This window comes from Thamnophis sirtalis, unplaced genomic scaffold (genome assembly GCF_051295495.1).
Source record: "Thamnophis sirtalis isolate CommonGarterSnake01/CBP01778 unplaced genomic scaffold, rThaSir2_p1.2 scaffold_6, whole genome shotgun sequence".
Classification (NCBI taxonomy): domain Eukaryota; kingdom Metazoa; phylum Chordata; class Lepidosauria; order Squamata; family Natricidae; genus Thamnophis; species Thamnophis sirtalis.
In genome coordinates, this window is record NW_028261386.1 from 38,082,675 (window position 1) to 38,107,433 (window position 24,759).

General features: G+C 39.0%; 1 protein-coding gene across 1 annotated transcript; it reads left to right on the forward strand.

The window, feature by feature from the left end:
• Nucleotides 1-21: 21 nt before the first annotated feature.
• On the forward strand, nucleotides 22-22,028 carry TTL (tubulin tyrosine ligase). Its single transcript, XM_087717633.1, has 7 exons — nucleotides 22-577; nucleotides 7,482-7,560; nucleotides 10,494-10,726; nucleotides 11,623-11,758; nucleotides 12,019-12,288; nucleotides 14,078-14,221; nucleotides 20,819-22,028. Exons 1-7 carry the CDS (start codon nucleotides 421-423, stop codon nucleotides 20,934-20,936), a joined length of 1,137 nt encoding a protein of 378 aa, XP_087573759.1. The 5' UTR covers nucleotides 22-420; the 3' UTR covers nucleotides 20,937-22,028.
• Nucleotides 22,029-24,759: the final 2,731 nt, after the last annotated feature.

The following is a 24,759-nucleotide window of genomic DNA, read 5'->3' on the forward strand; positions in this document are numbered from 1 at the left end:
AGCATGTAGGCAGCGCTGCAGGAAGTGCTTGAGAGTTCAGGCGAGAGAGCGGCTGGCCGAGAGAGTTCAAGCGGCTTTCCTTCGGGCGCGGCTCACGAGGGAAATCGGGCCGAGCAACCCCCTTCTTCTTCCCCCCCCCCCTTCAGCCCGGGACTCAGCTGGTGCCTCAGCCGGAGCAGACGGCAGCCCGCGGCGCGGCGCCCACCCCAGCTTGCAAAGAGAGCGCCTCCTTCTGCGATGCCGGCTTTAATATCTTTTAAAGGCAGCCGAGAGGCGTCGGTTTGCGTGAATGGGCGGGATTGATGCCCCTTTAATTAGGGTTTTCCAGCTCGGTCTTCCAAGTGACCGGTGACTTCCCACCCACCCCTTCCCATCCCCACCCCCACCCCTAGAAGGCTAAGAACCTACTACGGTTCAAAGATGTACACGTTTGTGGTGCGAGATGAAAACAGCAGCATCTATGCTGAAGTCTCTAAAATTCTCCTCTCCACTGGACAATGGAAGAGGCTCAAAAGAGATAATCCCAGATTCAACCTCATGTTGGGCGAGAGAAACAGGCTGCCTTTTGGGAGGCTGGGTAAGCAAGCCGCACGCGCGAAGCTGGGCACACCCGGCCGGTGGGGTGGGGGGCAACCTTTCTGCGGAGCTCGTCGGGAAGAAGGGGGTTCTTGGCTTTTCCCAAGTCCCGGCACCTCAACGGCCTCCAAAGACCCCACTGATCTGCATGCGACAGCCGAAGTTTGGAAGTGTTGGCTAGAGGGGTGCGGTAGGGAACGCCTGCCAAACCGGGGTCTGCAGATGTTAGCAATGGGGTGTTGTCTGCTGCAACATTAGGAGTGACTTTATCCTTAGCAAGCAAATGAGACTAGCTGGATGCCAGGTTGTGAAAAAGGGTGGATGGGTGTATCTGCTGGGGTTAGAAAATATTGCAGGGAAACACAAGTACTGAATTTTTTTTTTTTTACATTTTCTTGTTTAAATCGGGGCAGAATCATCCGTTAAGTTAGCATTGCTATTGATATCTTTATTTTGCAACAATATATTCCCTCCCCTGGAAAAGAGATATCTAAAATCAAAATAAAATCACAGTAATGTAGTTTTTACAGCTTTTGTAATAATTGATTCTGCATTCAAATTGGCATGTCAGTGATTTTTTTCCCCAGTGTGAATACAACTTTGCTGACTTCTTTTGCCATTTTAAAAAAATACCTTTTTTATTTTGCAATAATATTTTATGTTGCTCACCAATAGCAAACTATAGAACATGATTGTGTCAGATAACAGGCATCCAGTTCTCTGCCTTTTTCTTCAAGTTGATTTGAACTGGGTGTGGGGTATATTTAAATAGACTACAGACTGGATTTTCTATGAGGAGTGAATTTTAAAGACTGGATATATTTCTTGAAATGATTCATAATAAAGGCAGAGGGAAAAATCTCTAAGCATTACTAATTTCCGTAACCCGTTGAGAATATTACAGTATGCATAGACCCGGTGTTTTTAGTGTGTTTACTCAGAGTGCAGTCCCCATTCACTTGGGAGCAAGTGCCAGGAACCTCAAATGGGATTTAGCTTTGAGTAGATGCATGTAGTAATGTGCTACATGTCTCTGTTAGATTGTGACTGAGGCCAGGATTATGAATATAATGGATTTTTACAATGATTTTTATTCACATGAATTGTGGAAATGTCTTTCCACCCTGGGGTAATCTTTGAAAAATACTAACATTCAATTAAAAAGCCATTAATGATTATAAATAAGCAACAGGTTTCTTTAACTTGGCATCTTTCAGTCTGATTCCCTGAATTCTCAGTCAGTATGGTATAAAACTTTGAACTGAATTGTTCAAAGTTATTGGTTCAGTTACTTGGATACTGATCCACTTTTCAGTGGAAGAAATTTGTAAAATCCATTTTTTTCCACTGAAAAGTGGATGAGCAATTCAGATCAAAGTTTTATGCCATACTGATTGAGAATTTAGGGAGTTGGACTGAAAGATGCCTCTTGCTATAATTTAAAAGAAGAAGCTTATTTTCAAGTGGGCTGTTTTAAAATTCAGTTCATGGACTCTGCATTAGTCTTTCAAAAGCGAAGAAGAATGGCTTCCTTTTATATAGCGGCTTCTTATATTATTGTGATGTTAGAGAGTCCCAACAATCATTCCATTTATTGTTATACGCATGCAGGTTTCACTGGCATCAGAAGGAGACAGTCATCCAGGCCTCTGGATGGCCTTGGTTGCACTCACAAACTGAGTAGTATTGAACTTAATTAGAACTTAGGTGGGCACTTCTAGAGAATTCTAGGGCTATAGAGTAGACTGAAGTCGTCAAGCCCATCCTCCATCCCCCCCCCCCCCCCCCGACAGTGGCAAATTACCATTCTACTCCTGCCAAGAAGATGACTTGGTTATTCCACATAGACACAAGGAATTGAGCTCAACCTAAAAGGCTTTGCTTTTACATTTATAGGTATGGTTAATCTGGAGGTCCCATTGGATTTAATCCAAGAATAATGGCAATTGCTAAGAGAGGGCTGGGCTCTCCACTGATTTTTTTTAAGAGGTTGGAGAGTTATCTGTTAGGAGATGCTTTAATTTGGATTCTTGCATGGAGTAGCAGATTGGACCTGAGGTCATAATTGGCTTCTTTTAATTCTACAGTGGTGTGACTTGCTGAATGTGGGAAATGACCTGGAATGACTGGAGCAGGAGGACCAAATCCTATAATTATGTTTAGCTAAGGATATTTATTACCACTGAAGGTAATAGCATAGCCATCTCCAATTAAACACTAGAACAAATTTGTCCCTTTTTGATTCTCCAACCTTCTCCAAGTTTGTATCCTCCTAATGTGTGAATTGACTACAACTCCATTCTTGCTCACAGATAATGATGTAGCCTCACAACATTTCAAGAGCACAAGTTTGAGAAAGCATGCTCCAGAGGGTGAGCTCTGAACCAATAGACTAATGTTTTAAAAAGGCTAACAAAATATGTAACTAAAAATAAAAAGTGTAAAAGTGCTTTGTACACTGAAAGTGTAACTAAAACCAACCTATTTTAGTCTGTAATAATAAGAGGTGAGGGAGCTCATGTTTTTGAGGCTGTGGAAAAAAATAGAAGAGAAAGCAAAATACTGCAATAACCAGTATAAAAGTAATGAATCACACCCAAACTCCTGCCTAAAGCAAGAGAGAAAGAATTGTGGTACCTCAAGGACTAACAGACCTCTAGAACTGCTTTTCACTCTTAGTTCCTGAAAAATGGTTCATTACATTTGAGTTAGAAAGATATAACTGATTTACATGCAACTTACAGATTTCTATTCAATATAGACATACCTTTTGTTTCCCAAACACTATTTTTGTGGAGGGTATTTAGAGTGGTTTAACACTTAATATTTCTCTGACAAAAATAGGTCTCCTTTGAATTTTCTAGTAAAACAGAACATTCAGAACAAATGTGTGGTCATAACATTGCAGCTGTGATTTTTATGCTGAACTGGATCCTGCTTAAACCAAACAAGAGCTTATGACCCATTTATTAAAAGAAGGGGCAGAATCATTGAAATTGCCTTGGGGTATTGTGTTCATATGAGATTTCTGCTCCCTGGACTGCACCTCCTTTCACAAAAGTATCTACTTCGTGATTTACATCTGCTGCAAATCTTAGCCATGATTTCAAAAAGAATTGACAATACCTTTGCTCCTATTTTTGAAGTTGGAATGAAATAAACAGGTAATTGGACTCTACCGCCCTAAAAGTCAGCCTCCCTGTCTCCCCTGGCCAGTACATTGCCTGGAAGTACAAGAATTAGAGTCCAATACATCTGGAGGACATCCGTTAGGAATCAGCCACTAAGTGATGCTGGCAGTTGCTTAATTTAAAATAGGATGAGTGTTCCAGCAAATGCCAGGGTGTATAATGTCATAAACATTCTGACTCTATAACAGATTATGTGCTTTATTGTGCTGAAGGCCACTATTCAGGGTATGAGTAAGCAAAGTAAAAAGTTTAATGTAAAGAAAAATATGCTTGTTTAAGAGAAGTATTCATTATGCATGATTAAATTTAGCTGCCGTTACCAAGTCGTAAATCACCTTTTCAGCAGAAGGCAAAATCCTGTGGTACATTTATTCAGGAGACTATAAATGTTGGTGTGGTTCAGAGGTGAGTTGCTGCTGGCATTACTGCTGGTTCGTAACCTGCATGCAACGTGCGTGCATGCACTGTTCAATGTATATTGTTCTGCGCACATGCAGTCATTCAATTCCAAAATGCCGGTGGCCAAGTGGCAGCAAGGGAACCAGTTCGGGGGCATGGCAGGCCTGGATTGCTGCTGGTTCTGCAACCCAGGGCTGAATTCCACTACTGGTTCAGCTGAACCGGCAGTAACCCATCTCTGGTGTGGTTCCTTTATCAGACACCTGATGTCTTTCAGTCCTATGGCTGAAACTGGAACAACTACAATTTCTGTGCCAAAAGGGGTATCTGTGTTACTGTGGCAATAAATTTTGTTTTCTTTCCTCCTCTGATAGGTATCAATATGTTGTTAATAATACCAAGGTTGGGAATGGATGGATTTTAGGAAATTGTTTGATTTCTCTTTTCAATGCAACAGTCCTGTCAGCAAGGAATTAGTTTGGCTGAACTATCCAGTGTCTGGTTACATTTTGTTTCTTCCCCAAATTCTGCCTCTATGTTAAAAACAAAACCTGGGAATAATTGGCTCAGAATCCCTCACTAGCAAAGGAATTAATAGGCTCCCTGATATTAAAGAAACTATTATAGTGGCGGTGACTTTTAGTTCAGGTTGTCTTTGCTACTTTTGACCTAGGTTTCTCTTGATTTCAAGAGTAAACTGATTAATCTTGCTTAAGGGATAACAAGGGACTGGGGTCTATTAAAATCATAATAATGATTTTAATATTTTACATAATATGTGTAATGTTCTGGATTTGTAGCAGAAATATGTGAATATGGTACCGTTTGGTAACTCCTTAAACCAAATATGACTTTTTCTGGGATCACATCACAGCTCTGGGGGGCTGAAAACAGACAACTCTCATCCTGGCAAATGGATGCTTTGAGAAGTTACCAACTTCTGTGAAAGCAGCTTTGTGGACTACCAAGCCCTAATATTGATACTTTATAACCACCTAACCCAATATGCTGCTCACATGTTTTAGAATTGCGGTTCCCAGAATTCCTAGCCAGCATAGCTAAGTCTAACCTTTTGTAAGGCTAATGTTCCAACCTATTTTGGAAAAGCTTGCCCATGTTGGTTTTGACAAATCAAGGGATGATATATTGAGTTTCTTTTATCCCATATGAAACTTGAACATTTTTTTTATAAACTGAAGAAGGCATGGAAAAGTAATGACATTATTAAAAGCAAAATCTGAGCAGCTTGCCAGAAGAATTGAGATCAAAGCAATTAGAACTGAGGATTGAGTAACATGAGTCAGCAGTGAAAGAGGTCTGTTTAAAAGACTAATGGATTGCATTAGCAGAAGCTTTTTGTCCATCGGCAGGGAGAAAGTGACAAAATTATATTATGAGATCATGATACAAACCTTGCAATTTATATACTTGTCTCCAGTGTTGAGACACATATAAAAGGATAGAAACTGTGTCCTGACGTTGCATGGCTGTCATCTTTTTTTTATATAATTGTGGTTATTTGTCTCTGTTCATGTCCACCTGTCAAGAATGGTACTGGACTTACTAGTCTTTGAATAAGGACTCAGATGATGATGCAATTTGTCCAGGTTTGGAAACTTTGGGGATTCCACACAGTTTCAAACAAGGAGTATAAGTGCTGCATGGTATCCTTAGGTAATGGAGATGAAGGATATTTATGGTAGGGAAGGGAAGTTTGGGTTGCAGAGTAGATAAGATAAGACTGTCTTTTAAAAAGAAAGCAAGGAGCTATAGTATTGCAAAAATGAATTATAGCCTCCAAAATTGAGAACCTAGAAGACAATAAATAACAATCTGAAGAAAAATAACAATATTTGGGGATTTTTGGAATGACAAGCAAAATATTTAGACTGCAATGATTTATTTCCTTTCCTTTAATTTAAGAAAAAGATCAATAGGTGTGGTTTTCCTGCCTTAATTGACAAAGTCTCAGTGTCTAAAATTTAAGTTCATCAGAACTGATTAAGAAAATAGAATAAAAGCTTTCTGGCAAGAATATGATGTATTCTTTTGAAGAGCATGAAGCTCCAGTGTCAATTATGTATCCATGGTCTTAGACTTTTTCCATATTCACATTTTTTAGAAAAAGAAGAAAAACAAGAAAAATCAGAAAACATTCTATTGTTTTACATATTATATTGAATCTCAATTTTTGATTTATTACTGTTGTCAGTTTGGGGTTTTTGAGGCTTTAAATTTATCCTTTCAATACACTTCTGATTCTGAAAACTGTAGGTTACTTGAATTGAAAAAGCTTGATTCTTTTACATATTATCTGTATATGGGAACCGTAATGTTCTAATTCAATAGTTAATGTTACTACAAAGTAATAGACAATATGGAGGAAGGAATAAAGGGAGTAATGTACAGAAATCTTGTCTTACTGCATTCATTTTTCCCCAAAAAAATATTCAATTTTTTTAATGTTTCAATTTTTTTCTGGAAAAAATCCAAAGGTTATGCTTCTCTCCATCCCCGCTTCCCTAATTATATTTTCCTTTTACTCCAATTTTAAGTTTTTAGCAAGATTACACCCTCTATATATAGCTTGGCAGGTTCCTCTGAAATTCTGTAGCCCTCACATTTTATTTTTTCCTTAACCATTTCTTTTGGTTTATGCTGGGTTACTATATTAATGCTTCTATTACATCTAGTGCAGCAGAATCCTTTCACTGATCAAAAGTGTTAGGATAACTACTGGACTTAATGAATTATATTTTTCCATTTTGTTTAAGCACCATCTCTTTTATTCTCAATCGCCATTGTTTCCATTCCAAGAAAAGTTTTTGCTTCCTGGTCCTCTAGTATTTTGGGGATGGGAGGAATGGAATCCCTCTTCACTTCTCTTTATTAACTGCAGCAATACTTGCTAAGTACATTTGACAAAGGAATCTAAACATCAGAATATTTCCCTAATCTTGTCAAATTCTTCAAGCAGCCCCACCAAAACAAAGGTGGGCAAGCCTGAATCTAGTTAAACCTTGATGTGGAACTAGATAGCTGACAATATTCTTTCACTGTTTAGATAGTATTATTTATTAGCCCACGCATAGTTATGGTGAGAGTTCTTAATCATCTTCCAACAATATGTATTTAAATCAAATATATGCAAGATATACCAGTTGCTGATGTCAAAAATTCTGCAGTAAACAACTTTTTTGTTTTTAAAAAAGTGGAGGTTAATAATGGTGACATCTATATTAATGGTTATTTATATTTGTTTAAAAACATTTCTAGAATGCAAACAACATGGATATTAACATTCCCTTTTCATAGGTCATGAACCTGGACTTACACAGTTGGTGAACTACTACAGAGGGGCTGATAAACTTTGTCGAAAAGCTTCTTTAGTGAGGTAAGATATTGTTGCTTGATTGTTTACATGTAATAGTGGGGTCCATGCTGCCTTTTGTCAATTTCCTGAAGTTGCGCCAATTCGAACGTGGGATGCTCAGCTTGTTACTGGTTAATCATTGCAACTGTTTTAGATGTGAAAAAGAGCAATTTGCATTCCAAATGCTTATCAAAAAAGAAAAGAAGAAAGAAAAATGTGAATACAAATGAGCAGTCAAAGCCGATATGTTATTTATCTGTAAAAATAAAGAGGTTGTGGGTCTTAATGCATGGCCATTCAGCGTAAATGTAGATAAAATTAATTCAGTATTATGCTCTCCGTCTTAGTAAAAGGGTTGTAGACATTGGATTTCAGGAGGGCAACCCATTTGTGCTTGCTGTGCGGCTGCTTTGTTACTCTGTATGTAGTTAGGTTTATTTAAATGTCTGGTTGCCTTTTGGGGAACAAATCCCTTGGAATTCTCCTCTTGGTTACCTTCTCAGTGCTGCCATTAATGGTCAATTAATTTCAAATACAGGAAATTTGCTGCTGCCTTGTGACTTCAAACTGGCATTGCCTCATTTTCAGATATGGATGCTCAATAATTATTTTCAGGTCACAGATCTTGGGAACTGGAATGATTTTTGAATGTAATTGATAACCTTCTGTTCATTTTCCTTAATAGCAACAAAGCAAATACTTTTCTTGAAGGGTGGAGCCTTCTTTCAATTTTCAAGGCTATGAAAAGCCAAGTATATATATATATTAAAAAATCAATAAATAAAATGACTAGAGGTATTACTTTATAATTCTTCTAGAATTGTGCTGCTTGGCTAAAAATTGCATGACAGGCCACTCTCTTTCAGTGAAAAAGAGTGCTAGAGGGCATGTTTTAATGGATAATACACATTTGGATTATATGTGACCTTTATGCTCTGTTGATTTACATATACTAATAAGCCTTAAGGATATGAAATCCATTAAGTTCTGGTTGGCATTTCTAATCTCTGACCTTTCTTGAAACATAAAATAAAATGTTTGTGGGCTTTGCCAAATGTTTTATTGTGTTTTAGGATTCATTTAAAATATTGCAAAATGTGTAACCAGTTTTTAGACATTTTAACTGGCACAACAAGAATATACTTTTTCCTTAAACCGTTGGTAAATTTGATTCCAAATCTGTCTTTTCCAACCAATTATTTGTAGAATATTTGTTGCTCTCCAAGTAAATCTGTCTGGTCCATTAATCCATTAAAAACCTTCTTAAATTCCTATTCAGCTTTATGGCGTTTTTTATATTAAGTTACTAATTAGCTTTTCTTCTATTCTGAGTTGAAGTTTTACTCACTACCTATTCACCAGGTAGTTTTTCAAATTGTTGTTTGGAAGACCTCTTAACTGTAAAATAATTGTAAATCCTAGGGTGATTAGAAAACAAGGTCGAGTGTCCTTAAAAGCTCTATCGTTGTTAAGAGCATCGTATAAATTAATTTTGAAGGAACCAGGTTAATCTCCAAAACAGAATATTTCAACAAGAGAATAATTATGGAAGCTATCGAAATAGAGAAACACCCCCACAACATGAATAAGCATGACAATACCTCCCGCCTACCAGACATCTGGAAACCAGCCCTAGTCAACAAATAATCCCCACCCACCACCCAGGCCATTACAACACGAAACAACAATAGACACACAGCCAGCACCAATCAACATCAATCTACCAATCATGATACAACCACACAAGCAATCATTCCACTTACTGAAACAAAGCCAGCACTCCACACACACACACACACACACACCAAGATTTATAGAAAGACGGCGGCTCCGATCACACTTTAAGCCCAAAACCCAGCCTGAAGGTGGCGAGTGAGACCTTGCTGGAACTTTGCCAAGACGATCTCAATCTTACATGGGAAAAGACCCAAATATACAATAATTACTTGAAATAACAACAATTGTTCCCATGTCCTCTCTATGAGGTTCCTAGAAGTTGAGTAGCTGGCTGCTGTGGGATCAGAAAGCCAGAGATCTTTGGCTGATCCACTGGAATTGTCTTTTTACTGACAGGGAAATAAAAGGGGCTTCAAAAGGTATCAAAATGTGCTCATAGGCAGCTAGTGCACAGGGCCTATCATGAGTATTTATATAAATAGACAGGAACAGCTATAAAATCCTTAATTATCTAATTAATATAGAATAATATGTATTTGAAAACTGGCATGAAGTATTGTTCTGAAGGAGGCCTCATTCTTCGGGATCATAATACTGATTGTTTCAGTTTCAGTCATTGAGACTTATTTTATGGGTTTGAAGAAGACATCTGTTTTTGGAACATGTCTTTCATGACAGATATTTTAGAACAGCACCCACCTCAATATTAACTATCTTGAGTAGCAATAGTTATCAGGAGTTTTTGAGAAGCATTTTCCCTTGTCTAGATATCAAAGAAACTGAAGCGGCTACATGCAAAGTTAGTGGTCTAGTAATAAGCTGCATTTGTCCTTCAAGACATACGTAGATGACTAAGGAATAGAGAATGTATTATTTCCATCATAGGAATATTTTCCCAAAAAGAAGTTTTCCTATAATTTTGAAAATACATGCTTTGAGAAATAGAGTCACTGGGTTGCTGTATTCATTTCCATACTGTGTTCTGTAAAACAGAAATGATTGGATTGATCCAAATGGGCTGGAGGCAATTGGCAATAGTAATATGAAAGATGTAATATGTTTATTAAGTAATATGTTTAAATCAACAAGACCAGCTAAGATTATCTATCTATCTATCTATCTATCTATCTATCTATCTATCTATCTATCTATCTATCTATCTATCTATCTATCTATCTATCTATCTATCTATCTATCTACCTACCTACCTACCTACCTACCTACCTACCTACCTACCTATCTACCTATCTACCTGCCCCACCCCTCTCTCTCTCCAGGTTAATCAAGACAAGTCCTGAATTGGTGGAGGGTTGCACGTGGTTTCCAGAATCCTATGTGATTTATCCAACTGATTTGAAGACACCAGTAGCTCCAGCTGAGAATGGGCTTCAACATCTGATAAACAACACAAGAACAGATGAAAGGGAAGTCTTTCTGTCATCCTATCAGAAGAGGAAAGAGAGTGGAGAAGGAAATGTGTGGATAGCCAAATCTTCAGCAGGAGCCAAAGGTTAATTTCTGACAAAGACTCTGGAATGCATTACTTTTATTTGTATAGTTTTTTTGTTTATCCAAGAGATGTTAGGGAGCCATGAGTATAAAAACCATGGCTTATTAGTAAAAAAAAATACTACTTTGTGCTAAGCCACAATATGATGTGTTTGTTTTATACCTAGTATATCTCATAGAGCAAAAACTGTTTTTCAATCAAATGTTTGGGTTTATTGGGATACATTAGCAATTGTGGCCTATTTGACAAACCATGGGTAAAATAAACCATGGTATAGTTTGATACTCATTCAGCCAGGATAATTTGGCATAATTTGATTAAAACCGATAGAGAGAATGTTGATACTAAAGCCAGTTTAAAATTATTCCCTTCCGTAAGGTCAAATAGTGTGTAGTAGCTTTGTTGCAGATCTGCTGAGACCACAACTCCACTGACAAAGATAGTTGAGTAAGAAAAGTAACCACGCCTGCTTTTTGAGGTCCAGCAACAGCAGTCAAAGCTTTATTACTATACTAGCGGCCTAGAAAACTGAACTTTCTTGCAGACCTTTCATTACCTGACTAGGTAACATCTTCAGCGCTAGAAGAGAGTGGGGCTTGCTCTCTCTTTATTTAAAGAGTTTGCCGTTTTCGTGGGGTATATTTTTCTCCTTGGTAGTTCCTTGATTTCAGCTATGCTCCAGCCAGGTAATGAAATACCTATAAGAAAACAGTCAAGTTCAGCGATCACCATCAATTCATCAACCCTGAGTTACTCTCCTATCTCTTCTATTGATACTCAAAGTTATAGGTTAATCTCCCCGAAAAGTTTTGAGTTACAATTCTAGGAATGTTAGGATTGAATTGTTGATATTTTATTTAGTACTTCTCTATCCAACTCCTTATTTTTTCAATTAGGTGAAGGAATTCTTATTTCTTCAGAGGCTACTGAACTTCTGGATTTTATAGATAATCAAGGACAAGTGCATGTGATTCAAAAATACCTGGAGAAGCCTATGCTCTTAGAACCAGGTCACCGCAAATTTGATATTAGGTAATGATTTCCTTTTAAAAAAATACTTTGTGCCTGAGGTGCTTTTCATTAATTTTCTGTCGATTTAGATTTCTTCAACTAGAGTGGATATATGCATTTGTATTGCTTTTTTAGTTTTATGTAAATATTTTTTAATTCACTTTAATTACCAAGTATCATCAGATATTTGTTATTAAATCTGATTCTTCTGATTTGGAATTGTGATACCTATTTTTTTTTTAAAAATATACCCTGTAATATGTTGTTTTTATAACTTTCAGAAGTTGGGTCCTGGTGGATCACCAGTATAGCATCTACCTCTACAGAGAAGGTGTTCTACGGACCTCTTCAGAACCTTACAATAGTGCTAATTTCCTGGACAAAACCTGTCATTTGACCAATCACTGCATACAGAAAGAATATTCTAAAAACTATGGGAGATATGAAGAAGGGAATGAAATGTTTTTTGAAGAGTTTAATCAGTACTTGGTGAATACTTTGAACGTTACTTTAGAAAATACAATCTTACTGCAAGTCAAAAATATAATAAGGTATGTATTTGTCTTTTATTTTCATCCTAGCCTATCCGCAAGAATCTTTTTTGCACAATTATTATTCATATATTATTTGCACTCTAACAACCTGAGACTAGAGACTAAGAGGCTAAAGACATCCAATGTGGTCCCTGGAGGCTGTGGGAAGTTTCCCCTGGAATCTGAATTGTGAATGTGTCAGAGAATGGAGAAAAAGGGCAGGAATTTTTCAGTCTCTCCCCCTCCCTCTCTCACACACATACACACAGTCTTTCTCTATTAGCAGTGATATTTAATATTTAGCTCCCTTTTTTTGCTGTATGAAACTAATTTTAGGAATACCCAACAATTTCCTCCTCCATTATAGGTAGTCCTTGACTTATGACCACAATTGAGTCCAAAATTTCTGTTACTAAGCGAGACAGCTTTAAGTGAGTTTCAACCCATTTTATGACCTTTCGGGCCAGAGTTGTTAAGTGAAATATGGTAGTTGTTAGTAACGTGGTTGTTAAGTGAATCTGGCTTCCCCACTGACTTTGCTTGTCAGCAGGTAACAAATGGTGATACATGATCCCAGGACACAACAACTGTCGTAAATACATGCCAGTTGCCAATCATTCGAATTTTGATCATGTAACCAAAGGGATGCTGCAGTGGTTGTAAGTGTGGAAAAGATCAGAAGTAACTTTTTTCATTGTTGTTAACTTCGAATGGTTACTAAACAAATGGTTGTAAGTTGAGGACCACCTGTAATTAATGTTTCTACCATTTTGTATGTTTATACTATAAGGCAAGTTTATTCAGGCACAGAGTTTCTAGGTGCCTTACTTTATAGCAAGCCCGCTTTCCATACAAAAAACCCTTCATGTGTATCATCAGGATGACTTGCATCATGTGAAGTCCATTACCTGCCACGGAATGCTGCTTGCAAACGTTTATGCTAAGATGAAACATTTACAAATTTAATGCAGTTCCTAAAATAAAACTCAGGTGGTTAAAGACACCAGGCTTGTCAGCTGGAAAGCTGACAGCCCAGCTTCAAGACCCAAGTGCAATGCAATGGTGTGAGCTTCCATTACTTGGCCCAGCTCCTACCCATCTAGTAGTTTGAAAGCATGTAAATGTGAGTAGATAAATAGGTATCACTTCAGTGGAAAAGTAACAGCCTTCCGTGCTCTTGGCATATAGCCATGCTGGCCACATGACCATCAAAAGAGTCTTTGGACAGTGCTGGCTCCCTTGGCTAAGAAACCGATATGAGCACCACCCCTAGTTGGACACAACTGGACAGGGAAACCTTTACTTTAGACAATTATAAGGGAATTTGGCTTACCTTAACTGTCTTTCTAAAGAAAACCCTCCATTGACTGTTTCATTGTATGTTTTGCTAATTTTGGACAGTGTAGATTTTAGGTATTGCATACAAAATCATTTACTTATTGGGCTCCAGATATCCTGGAAAACAACAACTACAATTTCCCACCACCTTGACCAGTACAGTTATATGGAGTGAAAATTCCAAAACAACTGGGAAACGGGTCCTGGAAAGCTACCATAAATACTTAACCTGTTCACACAAGTTATTGAGTCAAAACTATAAAAGTACATTAGGGATTTAATGCAATTTGTGAACCCATTCAGTGAGCGAATTCTACCGTCTAACCCTATTCAGTGACTTTACTGTTATTTTAAGCAAAGATATTCAGCATTGGCATTTCTTTTTAGTACCCTGATTTAAATATTGAAGGTGTTGGAGAAAGCATAATTTAAAATAATTCAATGATGGAATATTTCATTCTATTCACAGAAGCTGCCTTATGTGTATAGAACCTGCTATCAGTACCAAACACCTTCATTATCAGAGTTTCCAGCTCTTTGGTTTTGATTTCATGGTGGATGAGGACTTGAAAGTTTGGCTAATTGAAGTCAACGGTGCTCCTGCATGTGCCCAGTAAGCATCCTTCTAAATGTCCCCTTGAATATGTTAATGGTGCATAATGACTTCCTTCGAGTTTATTGTAAACTTGTTTTGAACTGATAAGACTGTCCATAGGCAGCATTTGGATAGGTGGACTATAGGTTCTAGTTTTTTCCCACCTTTCCCTCCTTGCTGGGTTTTATTTGATTCGATCTGATTTATATAGTTGCTCATTTCATCTTTGTTACTCTAGGTGGCTTACAAAATCCCTCCCCCCCAATATATATAATAGCCGTAGAAGCAAAAAGTTAAAAACAATTTAACAACCACATGGGTAGTGTCAATGGGAGACCACAATCTATTCAGGAACAGTACAACATTTTACTATTGTACTGCTTTGTACCACTGTCTGTTCCTAGGCCAGAGGGCAAAGCCTTCTGGAAGGCCATCATTCAAAGCTGCATTCTTATACAACTGCCAAGGTCAAAGCATGACAGCCTAGCCTATTCCTGCTTATCTTGGATATTCTTCCTTCCCTTAAAAAAAATTTTTTTTCTTGCCTGATGCTCCAAACAGCCCTGATTGATTGGCTCTAAATGTCTTACACTGTTCCAAATATTTTTTGTGTTGGGAATGCCTAGCTGGAGGCAAGATCCATCAGCCTGGCTGTTGATTCTGCTCATTCTAGCTAAGGTAATCAAAAAAGGAGATGGCCAACTGGGAAACCCTCTGCCTAGACCAGTGATGGGCAACCTTTTTGGCGTGGTGTGTCAAAAATCGGCAAAAAATCGAGCATAACTCGCGTTGTGTGTCACTTCGACAAAAACATAATTTTGCGCAATTTATAGTTTAAACTACAAAAATATATAATTGCAATATAATTGTATTTAATAAACCAAAAACAAATTATTTAACATAGCTGCTTAGTAACTTCTTTGTTCATCAGTCGATTTCGTATGTTGCCCTTGATATTATTATCAGTATCACTTACCAACGGTCCTGCTTAGCAACCAAAATGTTGGCTCAGAAACTCTGGCATTGAAGTGTGCAAGTCTTAAAGCTGTCAAGTTACAAGACCCTTGCACCCCTAACCCTTTAGGAAAAAAAACCCAGGGGTCTTCAAACCTGACAGCTTTAAGCCTTGTGGACTTCAACTCTTCAACTAAAAGAGAGACTGATAAATATTAAAAAAAATAAAACCAAAAAGCAGCTACTGCAGTGGCTTAGAATTTTACTCAATTACTGTTGAGCCCATGGAAAGTTCTGCAGCCCCAGGAGCAAAGGAAGGGGGACGGAGAGAGAGAGAGATTGGCTGTTTGGGGTGCTTGAAACCACCTGGCCCTCCCCAAAGAAAACCCTCATTTGCAGGATGAGCCTCGACTGGCTCTGCCCAACGGGGTTACCCCAAGCGCCATTGGGCAGCGACGGATGCTTATCCTTTTTCCTTCGGCTGCTTCAGCTGGGACTTCAGACAGCCCAAGGGAGGGACTTTATCGGGCCTCCCCCTCCCCACCCTTTGAATGAAGGTGTGATATGGCTCCTCCATCCCTGCTCTTTAACCCAGCCAGAATTACAGGAGGGCTGCCCCCGTTCTGCTTTCCGGGGTGGATCTTAGCCGAGGGACACCAAGACCCCAGAATGGGTGGGGGGTGGGGGAAGAGCTTCTTGACAGAGGCCACGATCGACTTTTGGAAGTTGTGTTTTCGTAAAATAAGATCAACCTTTGGATGTGTTTGTTCCGCTCGGCCAGCGGCGTTTTCTCCCACTTAATCCCGGCGGATCCTGATATCTGAGCTGGAAAACTGCAACCCCCCCGGAAATGATGACGCCCCGCTGAGTAGCTGGGACTTGCAGAAAAAGGCTGCAGAGAGAGAAGCGTTCGATCCGTAATCCGTCTGTGGGGGGCGCTGGGGACAGGCCGGGCCCCTTCTTCCCACCTCTATCCCCCCCCCCACTCTTGAGGGACAAGCCCTTTCCCCTGTCCCAACGGTGGAATTTGAGGCTACCTCTGCTTTCCCTCTCCCTCCCTCAGTTGTGCAGCAGCGGCAGCGGCAGCTCTCAGCCTGGGCGGCAGCGTCACGCAGGCTGTGGAAGGAGGAGGAGGAGGAGGGAACCAAAGAGAGCTTTTACCGAGTCTGCGCCCCACAGCCAGGACTGTCCTGGCGCCTCAAGCCGCGTTTCTTCCTGCAAAGCCCTTCTGGCGTCAAGCGGAACTCTCGGGTTGCCCGAAGGGCTTTGCAGGAAGAAACGCGGCTTGAGGCGCAAGGACGATCCTGGCTGTGGGGCGCAGACCCGGTAAAAGCCTCTCTTTGGTTGGTTCCCTCCTCCTCCTCCTCCTTCCACAGCCTGCGTGACGCTGCCGCCCAGGCTGAGAGCTGCCACTGAAACAAGTTTGGGGAGCATGTGCGTGTCACCCGAAATGGCTACGCGTGTCAGCACTGACACGCGTGTCATAGGTTCGCCATCACTGGCCTAGACAATCCCACTCCAATCTCTTCTCACTTCTAGGGAACAGCTAAGTTGAGGAAATCAGATCAAATAGAATTATGTGGTAAGACAGTAATACTGTAATTTAGGGGATCTACATCTTTGTGCTTTCTTATGTTTGCTTTATGCTGGAGATGAGAACTATGAAAAATATGCAACAGAAGATTTTTTGCTAAGGAATACATGGGAAAGACCTAATGTATGAAGGGGCCTTTTTTTCTATTGGTTCATCTTTCCATAGAACTAAAGTGACCAGATTTTAAGATGGGTAAAGCGGGACACCATTGACCGGGGGGCGGGGGGCTCGGAGCACCTGAGCTGTACAAAAAAAAAGGGCTGTAAAAGCACCATGAAGCGTTACCCCTGCCGCCGCCTCCTCCTCCTCCACTGTGCTTTTGAGGAGCCATTGGGCCTTTTTTTCCTGCTCCCGCCCCCTCCGCCACCTTCCTATTGGCTCCCGCGGCCTCATGGCTCCTCAAAAGCACAGCAGAGGAAGAGGAGGCGGCAGCGGCAGGGGTAACGTTTCATGGTGCTTTTACAGCCCTCTCTGAACAGTTTACAGGATGGAAAGGGGAGGGAGGAGAAGGAATGAAGGAAGGAAAGAAGGAAGATAAGGTAGGGAAGGAGGGAGGGAGGAGAAAGGGAGAAGAAGGAAGGAAGAAAGGAAGGAAAGAAGGAAGGAAGGGAAGGTAGATAGGGAAGGAAAGGAGAGAAGGATGAAGGGAGAAGGAAGAAAGGAAGGAAGGGAAGGTAGATAGGGAAGGAAAGAAGGAGGGAAGCAGGAAGGGGAGGAGGGAGAAGGGAGGAAGAAAGGAAGGAAAGAAGGGAGAGGAGGAAAGAGGGGAGGGAGGCAAAAGGGAGGAAGGGGAAAGGGAGGAAGGGAAGAGAAGGGAGGGAGGGAGGAAGAACCCGGCTTTTCCAAGAAGGGTCTGCTCCGGGCCGGGGAGGGCGAACCAAGAAGTTTAGATGGGACTTTGCTGGTGGTTGCAAAGCAGCCTTCCCCCGATTTCCTTCCCCCAACACCCCCCAACCCTTTCAAAAGCCACTCCCATCGCCAGCCTCTCCTAACCAGATTCCCGCCTGCTTCCCCTCAGCTCACCTGGACCAGGTTGCTGATGGCGGCTTGCACAGCGGCCACCGGGGCGGTGAGGTCCGGGATGGCCTTGCCATCTACCTCGCCCTCCTCGTGCATGATGACCAGGTGGGAGATCTGCTGGGCCACCGGCTCCAGGATGCTCTCGATGGTGCGGGTGTGGAAGACCGGCATGGCTGCAGGGAGAGCAGCACCCAAGAGAAGCGGGCAAAAAAAAAAAAAAAACTTCCAGCGGCTGAGCCACTTGGTCCGGGACCGAGCACTGGAAAATTGGGACTTTTTGAACACGCCACGGGACAAATTTTTAAAAATCGGGACTGTCCCGCCAAAAGCGGGACATTACAAGAACTGATCTGCAGCTATTTCTCAGGGTGTTGTGGCAAGGAGATATTTTCCTACCTTGCACTATGAGATTGATGAATATAGAACATATACAAAATGATATTCTACTATTGTTCTTGGAATCATTTAAGAGTAGAGCTTAATAAATGCAAGTCTGGCTGAGTTTGAGGTACTTACAGAAATCTGGATAAAGACATATTGGAAAGCAAATGATCTCCATTTGTGGCAACTGCATGAATGGATATTTTTCTTTTTCTTCCACGCAACTGCTGGGAGTATTTGCAGGCAGAAGCTCAAAGGAGACTGCAACTGTTGCATATTTATGAAAGAAAATCCACTGTAATCCCTTGAATTGCAAAAGGATCAATTCAAAAAGGCGCCTCCAGTGATTTTATTTACCATTACCTTCTCCGGTTTCCCCTACTTCACTGGAGAAATAATTGAAAGCTGTTAAAGTGGAGAAAGAAGTTACCACTAACTCTCTTTTGTGACAAAGAGCTCAATTAGTATCGAAGTATACTAGCATTTCATGTCTGTTTGTAGTGGCTCAAGATAAATAGCTCAAGATGCTATTTTCAGCTAGTATGGGGGGGGTGGCGCAGTGATAAAGAGCAAGTGTTTTGATACATTCCTAGATCCATGGCTAGCACCTGCTGTCTGAGCATATGTTTAATACTCTTACTGAGATGGTTGTTGCCATTCATTTTGAATCCTTGCAAATGTTTGATTGATTGGGAACCTGAAAATTATTCTCTTCCCAACACAATAAAGTCAAAACCTTCATCTTTCAATTGAAATTTATAGACTTTATTCTGAGCCTAGTTGAGATCAATTAACAGATTATAAATGATAATCATAATGAAATTAAAAGTAAACTGGACTCTCAGCCATGGTGCCAACTAAATGCAACTAAATAAGTTTATTGCAACTAAGTAAGTTTAGTGTAACATATAAACATTTTTTTAAAAATGTTAAAAAAAAACAACGTATAGATAAACAGTGGAAGGGATTTTATCAATCTCTTAAGAGTAATATGATATTCCAAATTTTAATTGCTGCAATATCCCAATGTCCATGGATTTTGCTCTCCAAAGGTAAAGAAAGGACTCTAACGTTGAAAGAAGAAATCCAACATCAGAGTCTTCTTACTTCACCTTTGTCAGTCTCCAAACCCAGCTATTCCCAACATAAAAAGTTTGGTTTCAGGAAGGCTCCAAAACACTCACTGTGGAGATTTTACAGTGAGCTGGAAATCTGCTGGTTTTTACACCATCTTAGTGCTCATTGATTACATGTCATCAAGATGGCAGCAGTGTTCTACAGCTGCCCCAAAAAGCTAACAGTCCTAGGCTGCATTAACAGAGGGATAGAATCCAGATCAGGTTAGTACCACTCTATAATGCCTTCATAAAACCACACTTGGAATATTGCATCCAGTTTTGATCACCATATAAAAAAGATGTTGAGACTAGAAAGAGTGCAGAGAAGAGCAACAAAGATGATTATGGGACTGAAGCAGTGGTGGGTTTCCAAATTTTTTACTACTGGTTCGCTCGCGCGCTCTCTTGCACGCATCCGATGCTTCTGCACATGCACAGAAGCGTCCAGGTGGGTGGGAGGAATCTCCCCCCGCTACTACCGGTTCACCTGATTCTGGCCGAACTGGGAGGAACCCTCCTCTGGACTGAAGGCTAAAACATATGAAGAATGTTACAGGAAATTGGTATGTTTAATTAAATGAAAAGAAGGACTAAGGGTGACATGATAGTATTGTTTCAATATCTCAGAGGCTGCCATAAAGAAGAGGGAATAAAGGTATTCTTCAAAGCACCTGAGGGTAGGACAAGAAACAGTGGATGGAATTTAATCAAGGAGAGAACCAACCTAGAACTGGGGATAAATTTCTTGACAGTTAAAACAATTAATCAGTGCAACAACTTGCCTTCAGGAGTTGTGATTAATCAGTGGAACAACTTGCCTCCAGAAGGTGTAGGTGCTCCTACACTGGAGGTTTTTAATTAGATATTGGACAACCATTTGCCTGAAATAGCATAGGGTTTCCTGCTTGCTCAGGGTATTGGACTTGGAGACCTTCAAGGTCATTTGCAATCCCACTATTCTTTATTAAGATGGTGTCAATATTTAGTGATCTTTTACAGGTTGGTATCCTGCTTGGCCCTTTAGGTCATCCAGTATTGCATCCATCATTACTATAATCAAGTCCAACTGCCTTGCATCTTGAATCTTCCCCTCTAAGGAAATGGTTTTGAAAAAGATCCAGCACAGAGTGGCTTCCTTTGTAGCCTATGGCATCAGAGGCTTCCAGGGACAGGTGTTGGATATCCCTGCCTATCCTTCTAACAGCAGTTTATGAAGCAGTGAAAAATAAAGTAACATATGTGCTCAAGTCAGGAGCACAGAAGCAATGATCTAACAGTTGGAATCTATTCTTGTCTTCTGGGAGAGGTTAATTCCTGTCTCCAGTGGAGGAAAAGAAACCCGCACTTAAAATCTTATGTACATCTGCTGTAGCTTTCAGCCAGAAATACAGCTACTTCTGAGCATAATCAAAATCAGTAAGTCGACAATTGTAAAATCAGCTTGTTGACAAGGCCAAGATTGCAGTTATTGTAGATCAATGTTTGAGATGTTAATCAGTATTTTACAAACATCATTTTAATTACTGTTTTCCACCTTTTGGTTTTTAGGAAACTTTATGCAGAGCTTTGTCAAGGTATTGTAGACCTAGCCATCTCTTGCATCTTTCCTCTGAATGATACCATTCAAAAACAGAATCAACCATCTGTATTTATAAAGTTGTCATAATTAAGGATAAAACGAACACACTGGAATGCGTCCACCTGTTTGGATCCAGGGAAGACCAAGAAGCACTGAACATTGCATCTGCACATCATGCCAAAAAGAAGAAGGGAAAAAGTGGCATAATTTTTTAATTTCAGGAGAGGAACATTTCAGAGGAAAGCCCCAGATGAACCAAAAAGCTCTCATCGACTCTAAATGTTTTAAAGCATTGTTTCAATAACAAATCCTGTAACCGAAGCCTATCTTTATGTTTGAGGACAACGTAATCGTTTTTTTTAAATGTCGGGTATGATCAAGTCTTGTCTTTATCTTTTTCCTTCTAATTTAATAAATTGTTTTAGCAAATGCAACTATCAGTATCCTTGAGAGACTGAAGATTTTTCCACAAAGAGTTGTGGATCCTTTCTTTCTTTACTTGCTGCAGTTCTAGTGCCTTAGCTTTGTTCCTAACAACTCTCCTCATTTGTTTTGTTTGTACCATGTTGTTTTTAAACTAAAACAAAAAAGATGCCCTGTTTTGTGTGGTATGAAGTTTCATCAATATCTTTGCCTTTATATATATTTATTTGTGTCTTCATTTTAAAAAAAGTATGTTCTTTGCAAAAGATCAACTGTGGGAGACTACAAAACTGTATCATTTTTTCTTCTGACAAGCTGGCACAATTGCAAAATCCTATTATATTCTTGTGTTTTTTTAAAAAAAAAGAACACCTCATCTCTTTGCTTGTCTTTCTATCTTATGAAAATGTTTCTTAGATAGTGAAATTGAAGCTTTTAAAGGGCCTTGATCCTTTCCTTGTTCCACAGACATTGGTTGGATTCATGCTTTGCGATGACCATGATATGTGAATTCATCCAGTAAGGCATCCTAATACATGGAATCCAGGCTATTATTCAATGAACCCTGCTTAAAATCGGGGTTAAGTAAAATAGTCATTTTATCTCAGTTTACATAGCATAGCAAAACAATAGTTTGGTTGTTGAAGTCCACATTATTCCATCTCTGTCATTTTTGAATTCGTATTCCCTTTCTAATTTGTCCAATCTGAGTAACCAACCAGCTAATCACATCCATGGTAACCGAGTCCAAATCATGACTGAGCATGTTTTGTCTCATTGGAAAAATGGCATATAACAATGAATAAATTGTACCATGCATGAACCCAGCCAAATATGCATTAGCAGTTAAGAAGTGAAGACTCTTCACTCAGAACCAGCATTCTCTCTATTGCTGTTCTAGAGAAAGAGTACATAGGAGAATGGTTGGATCTAGGGAACTTGCTGTCAGTCCATAGGAAGAAAATGGAGTCTGATCAGATATCACTCATGTCTTCATTTCATTGGGCCTCTTCTAAAATTAGGGCTAACATGGATATGCAAACTTATAGTCAGCAAGAATGCATTCAATGAAGCAGCATAACTGATTTTTATAACCTATCACTGTAAAACATCCTTTCTCAATATTAAAATAGAACTTTCCCAGAGCTATTTCATGCCTGACTTCCATAAATCAGGCATTCTCTTATCATTATGAGAAGAGAACTTCTCATTATTACTCTGACAGTTTGTATATTTACAAAAGGCACTGAATCCACAGACCCTCTGATCCTAAAATTAACACTTTTATTTTAGTGTGTGATTTATTACATTAAAAAATTAACTGTCTCCTTGCAAGACTGCTAATTACTGTCTTAAGCAAAACATGTTACTTAGGCCAAGTGCAATGGGAAAAAAACATACAAAAACATTTAAGGCAAGAATTCTCTTAATATTCAAAGAGATAGGCAAAACAGTTCAGATTACATAACTACACTATCATAGTTATAGGTATCACAAATATAGCAAATAGTGTAAACAGTCTGTATGATGTTAGTGCCTTCAGAATATTAGCAGAAAAGGAGACACTAACTACAAATGTATATCCTGAACTAATATGTACTTATAAATAGGTTCAGTTATTTGAAACTACCTACAGGTACTTGGATCATAGCCTTATGCTGAAAATTCAGGAAGCCACAACACACTTTGCTAATATTTCTTGTTAACATCGTTAGACATATTATATACATACATTGTCATTCTAGACACCACTGCATGTTGCATGCTATAATATTTTAGGTCAAAGCTGTAGGACAGCTTTATAATTTAGGAAGATGAAATAAAATTAGCCGTTTGTCAGTGGACCAATGAGCATGATCTGGCAGATGTAAACCACCAGTTAAAAGTCTTGCTTCTATTGAAGTAAAAAAAAAAGGAAAATTGATTGACTGACTATTGGGGCTTGTTGGAAGACAATTATAGCATTACTCCTAATTATTACATTCATAAGATATCAATCTTATTGTATTCAGACTGACTCAGATTGGATGGGAATTACAATATTATTATTACTACTATTGTGTACATTCATAGAGTATAAACTGTATTGTTCTTGTATTGACTAACATAGGCTTATGCTTAAAATTTGCAGTCACATTCTCAAGCAGGCAGAAGAAATATAGCTAAACCCATTAGGATTTAAAACCAAGGAGAGATGTTGAATCAGAATGGTTATCTGATTAATTATAATACTGTAGAGTGGAGAAAAGAGAATATGGTCCTGGATAGAATTCATGGAGGGGCCACACATAAGACAGATAGAGGTAAGGAATTGGCAGTGTGGACTTCAACTCCCAGAATTCCTCTTGAATAATAGGCTTTGACTAGCTTGCAAGTATGTACTCTGAATATAATGAAATAGTGTTGGCCTAATAAAAATTATGTGAAGTGTTTGCAAATATATAGTATTCCCTAAGGGATGGGAATATTCATGATTTTTGCTTAAGTCGCAGGTTTTTTTTTCAGCTGAGGATGTTTGCTTTGCTATATTTATTTAACATTAAAATAATTAAGAGAAAGGAGTATAAGGTATTTTTGCCACCTTGAATTATTTGCTAAATTAATAAAAGTGGAATTAAAAAACCAAACTAGCTATTTTAATACCCTAAGTTTTTATTCAATGTCCTAAGTTTACTAGGTAAGCTTAGTTTGAGAACTGATATCCTGAGGAATATCCTTTCAGCTGTTCAGTTCTTATTTGCAATTACTAAGTATTGGCATCCAGATGTCCTTAGGATATGCCTCATTTTACATAGATGTTGAAATGTTAGTGTTCATGCTTCTTTAAAAAAAACATACTTTTACGTTTATTGTAACCACAGTGTCATATCTGTTTGTCCATTAATTATAATTTCCCCCTTATTTTTATAGTGTTATTTCAATGGTGAAAGGGCAGGATGTAACTGTCAGTAAAACTACTATGTTTTTTTTAAATTATGTATTATTTGCATTCAGTCTTTGCATAGACAAAACAAAATTCAGTACAATGTTATTTTCCTTTATATACATGTTGTATAAATTAAGGCAGCAAGCAAAAATTGAAGCTATACAGGATAACTTTATGAAATAATTCATAGATGCAGAATTTACTTTTAACTTTTGGACTCAATGTTTAATACTGTAAGTATTTGGGAAAGCCTTATATAGGAATATTAAAATAGCACACCTGATTATTTGAAACAAAATCTCTTAAAAGGGCTGTATTCCACCTTAAGCAATTGTCTGTATGGCCTTTTCTGATATTGGGTATATATTTCACACTGTATCTGATTTGTGTGTCTTTCATAATGTGATGGAATCATGCATGCTAGTATTATTAGGCAGTGAAAATCCTTTGGTCAGTAGATTTATTCCAACAGAATTAGGGAACTGGGGATCTACAATTTTTCAAAGCAGTTAAGTAGTAAAGCACTAAACTATAAATACTTATATACTCAGAACATTTGTT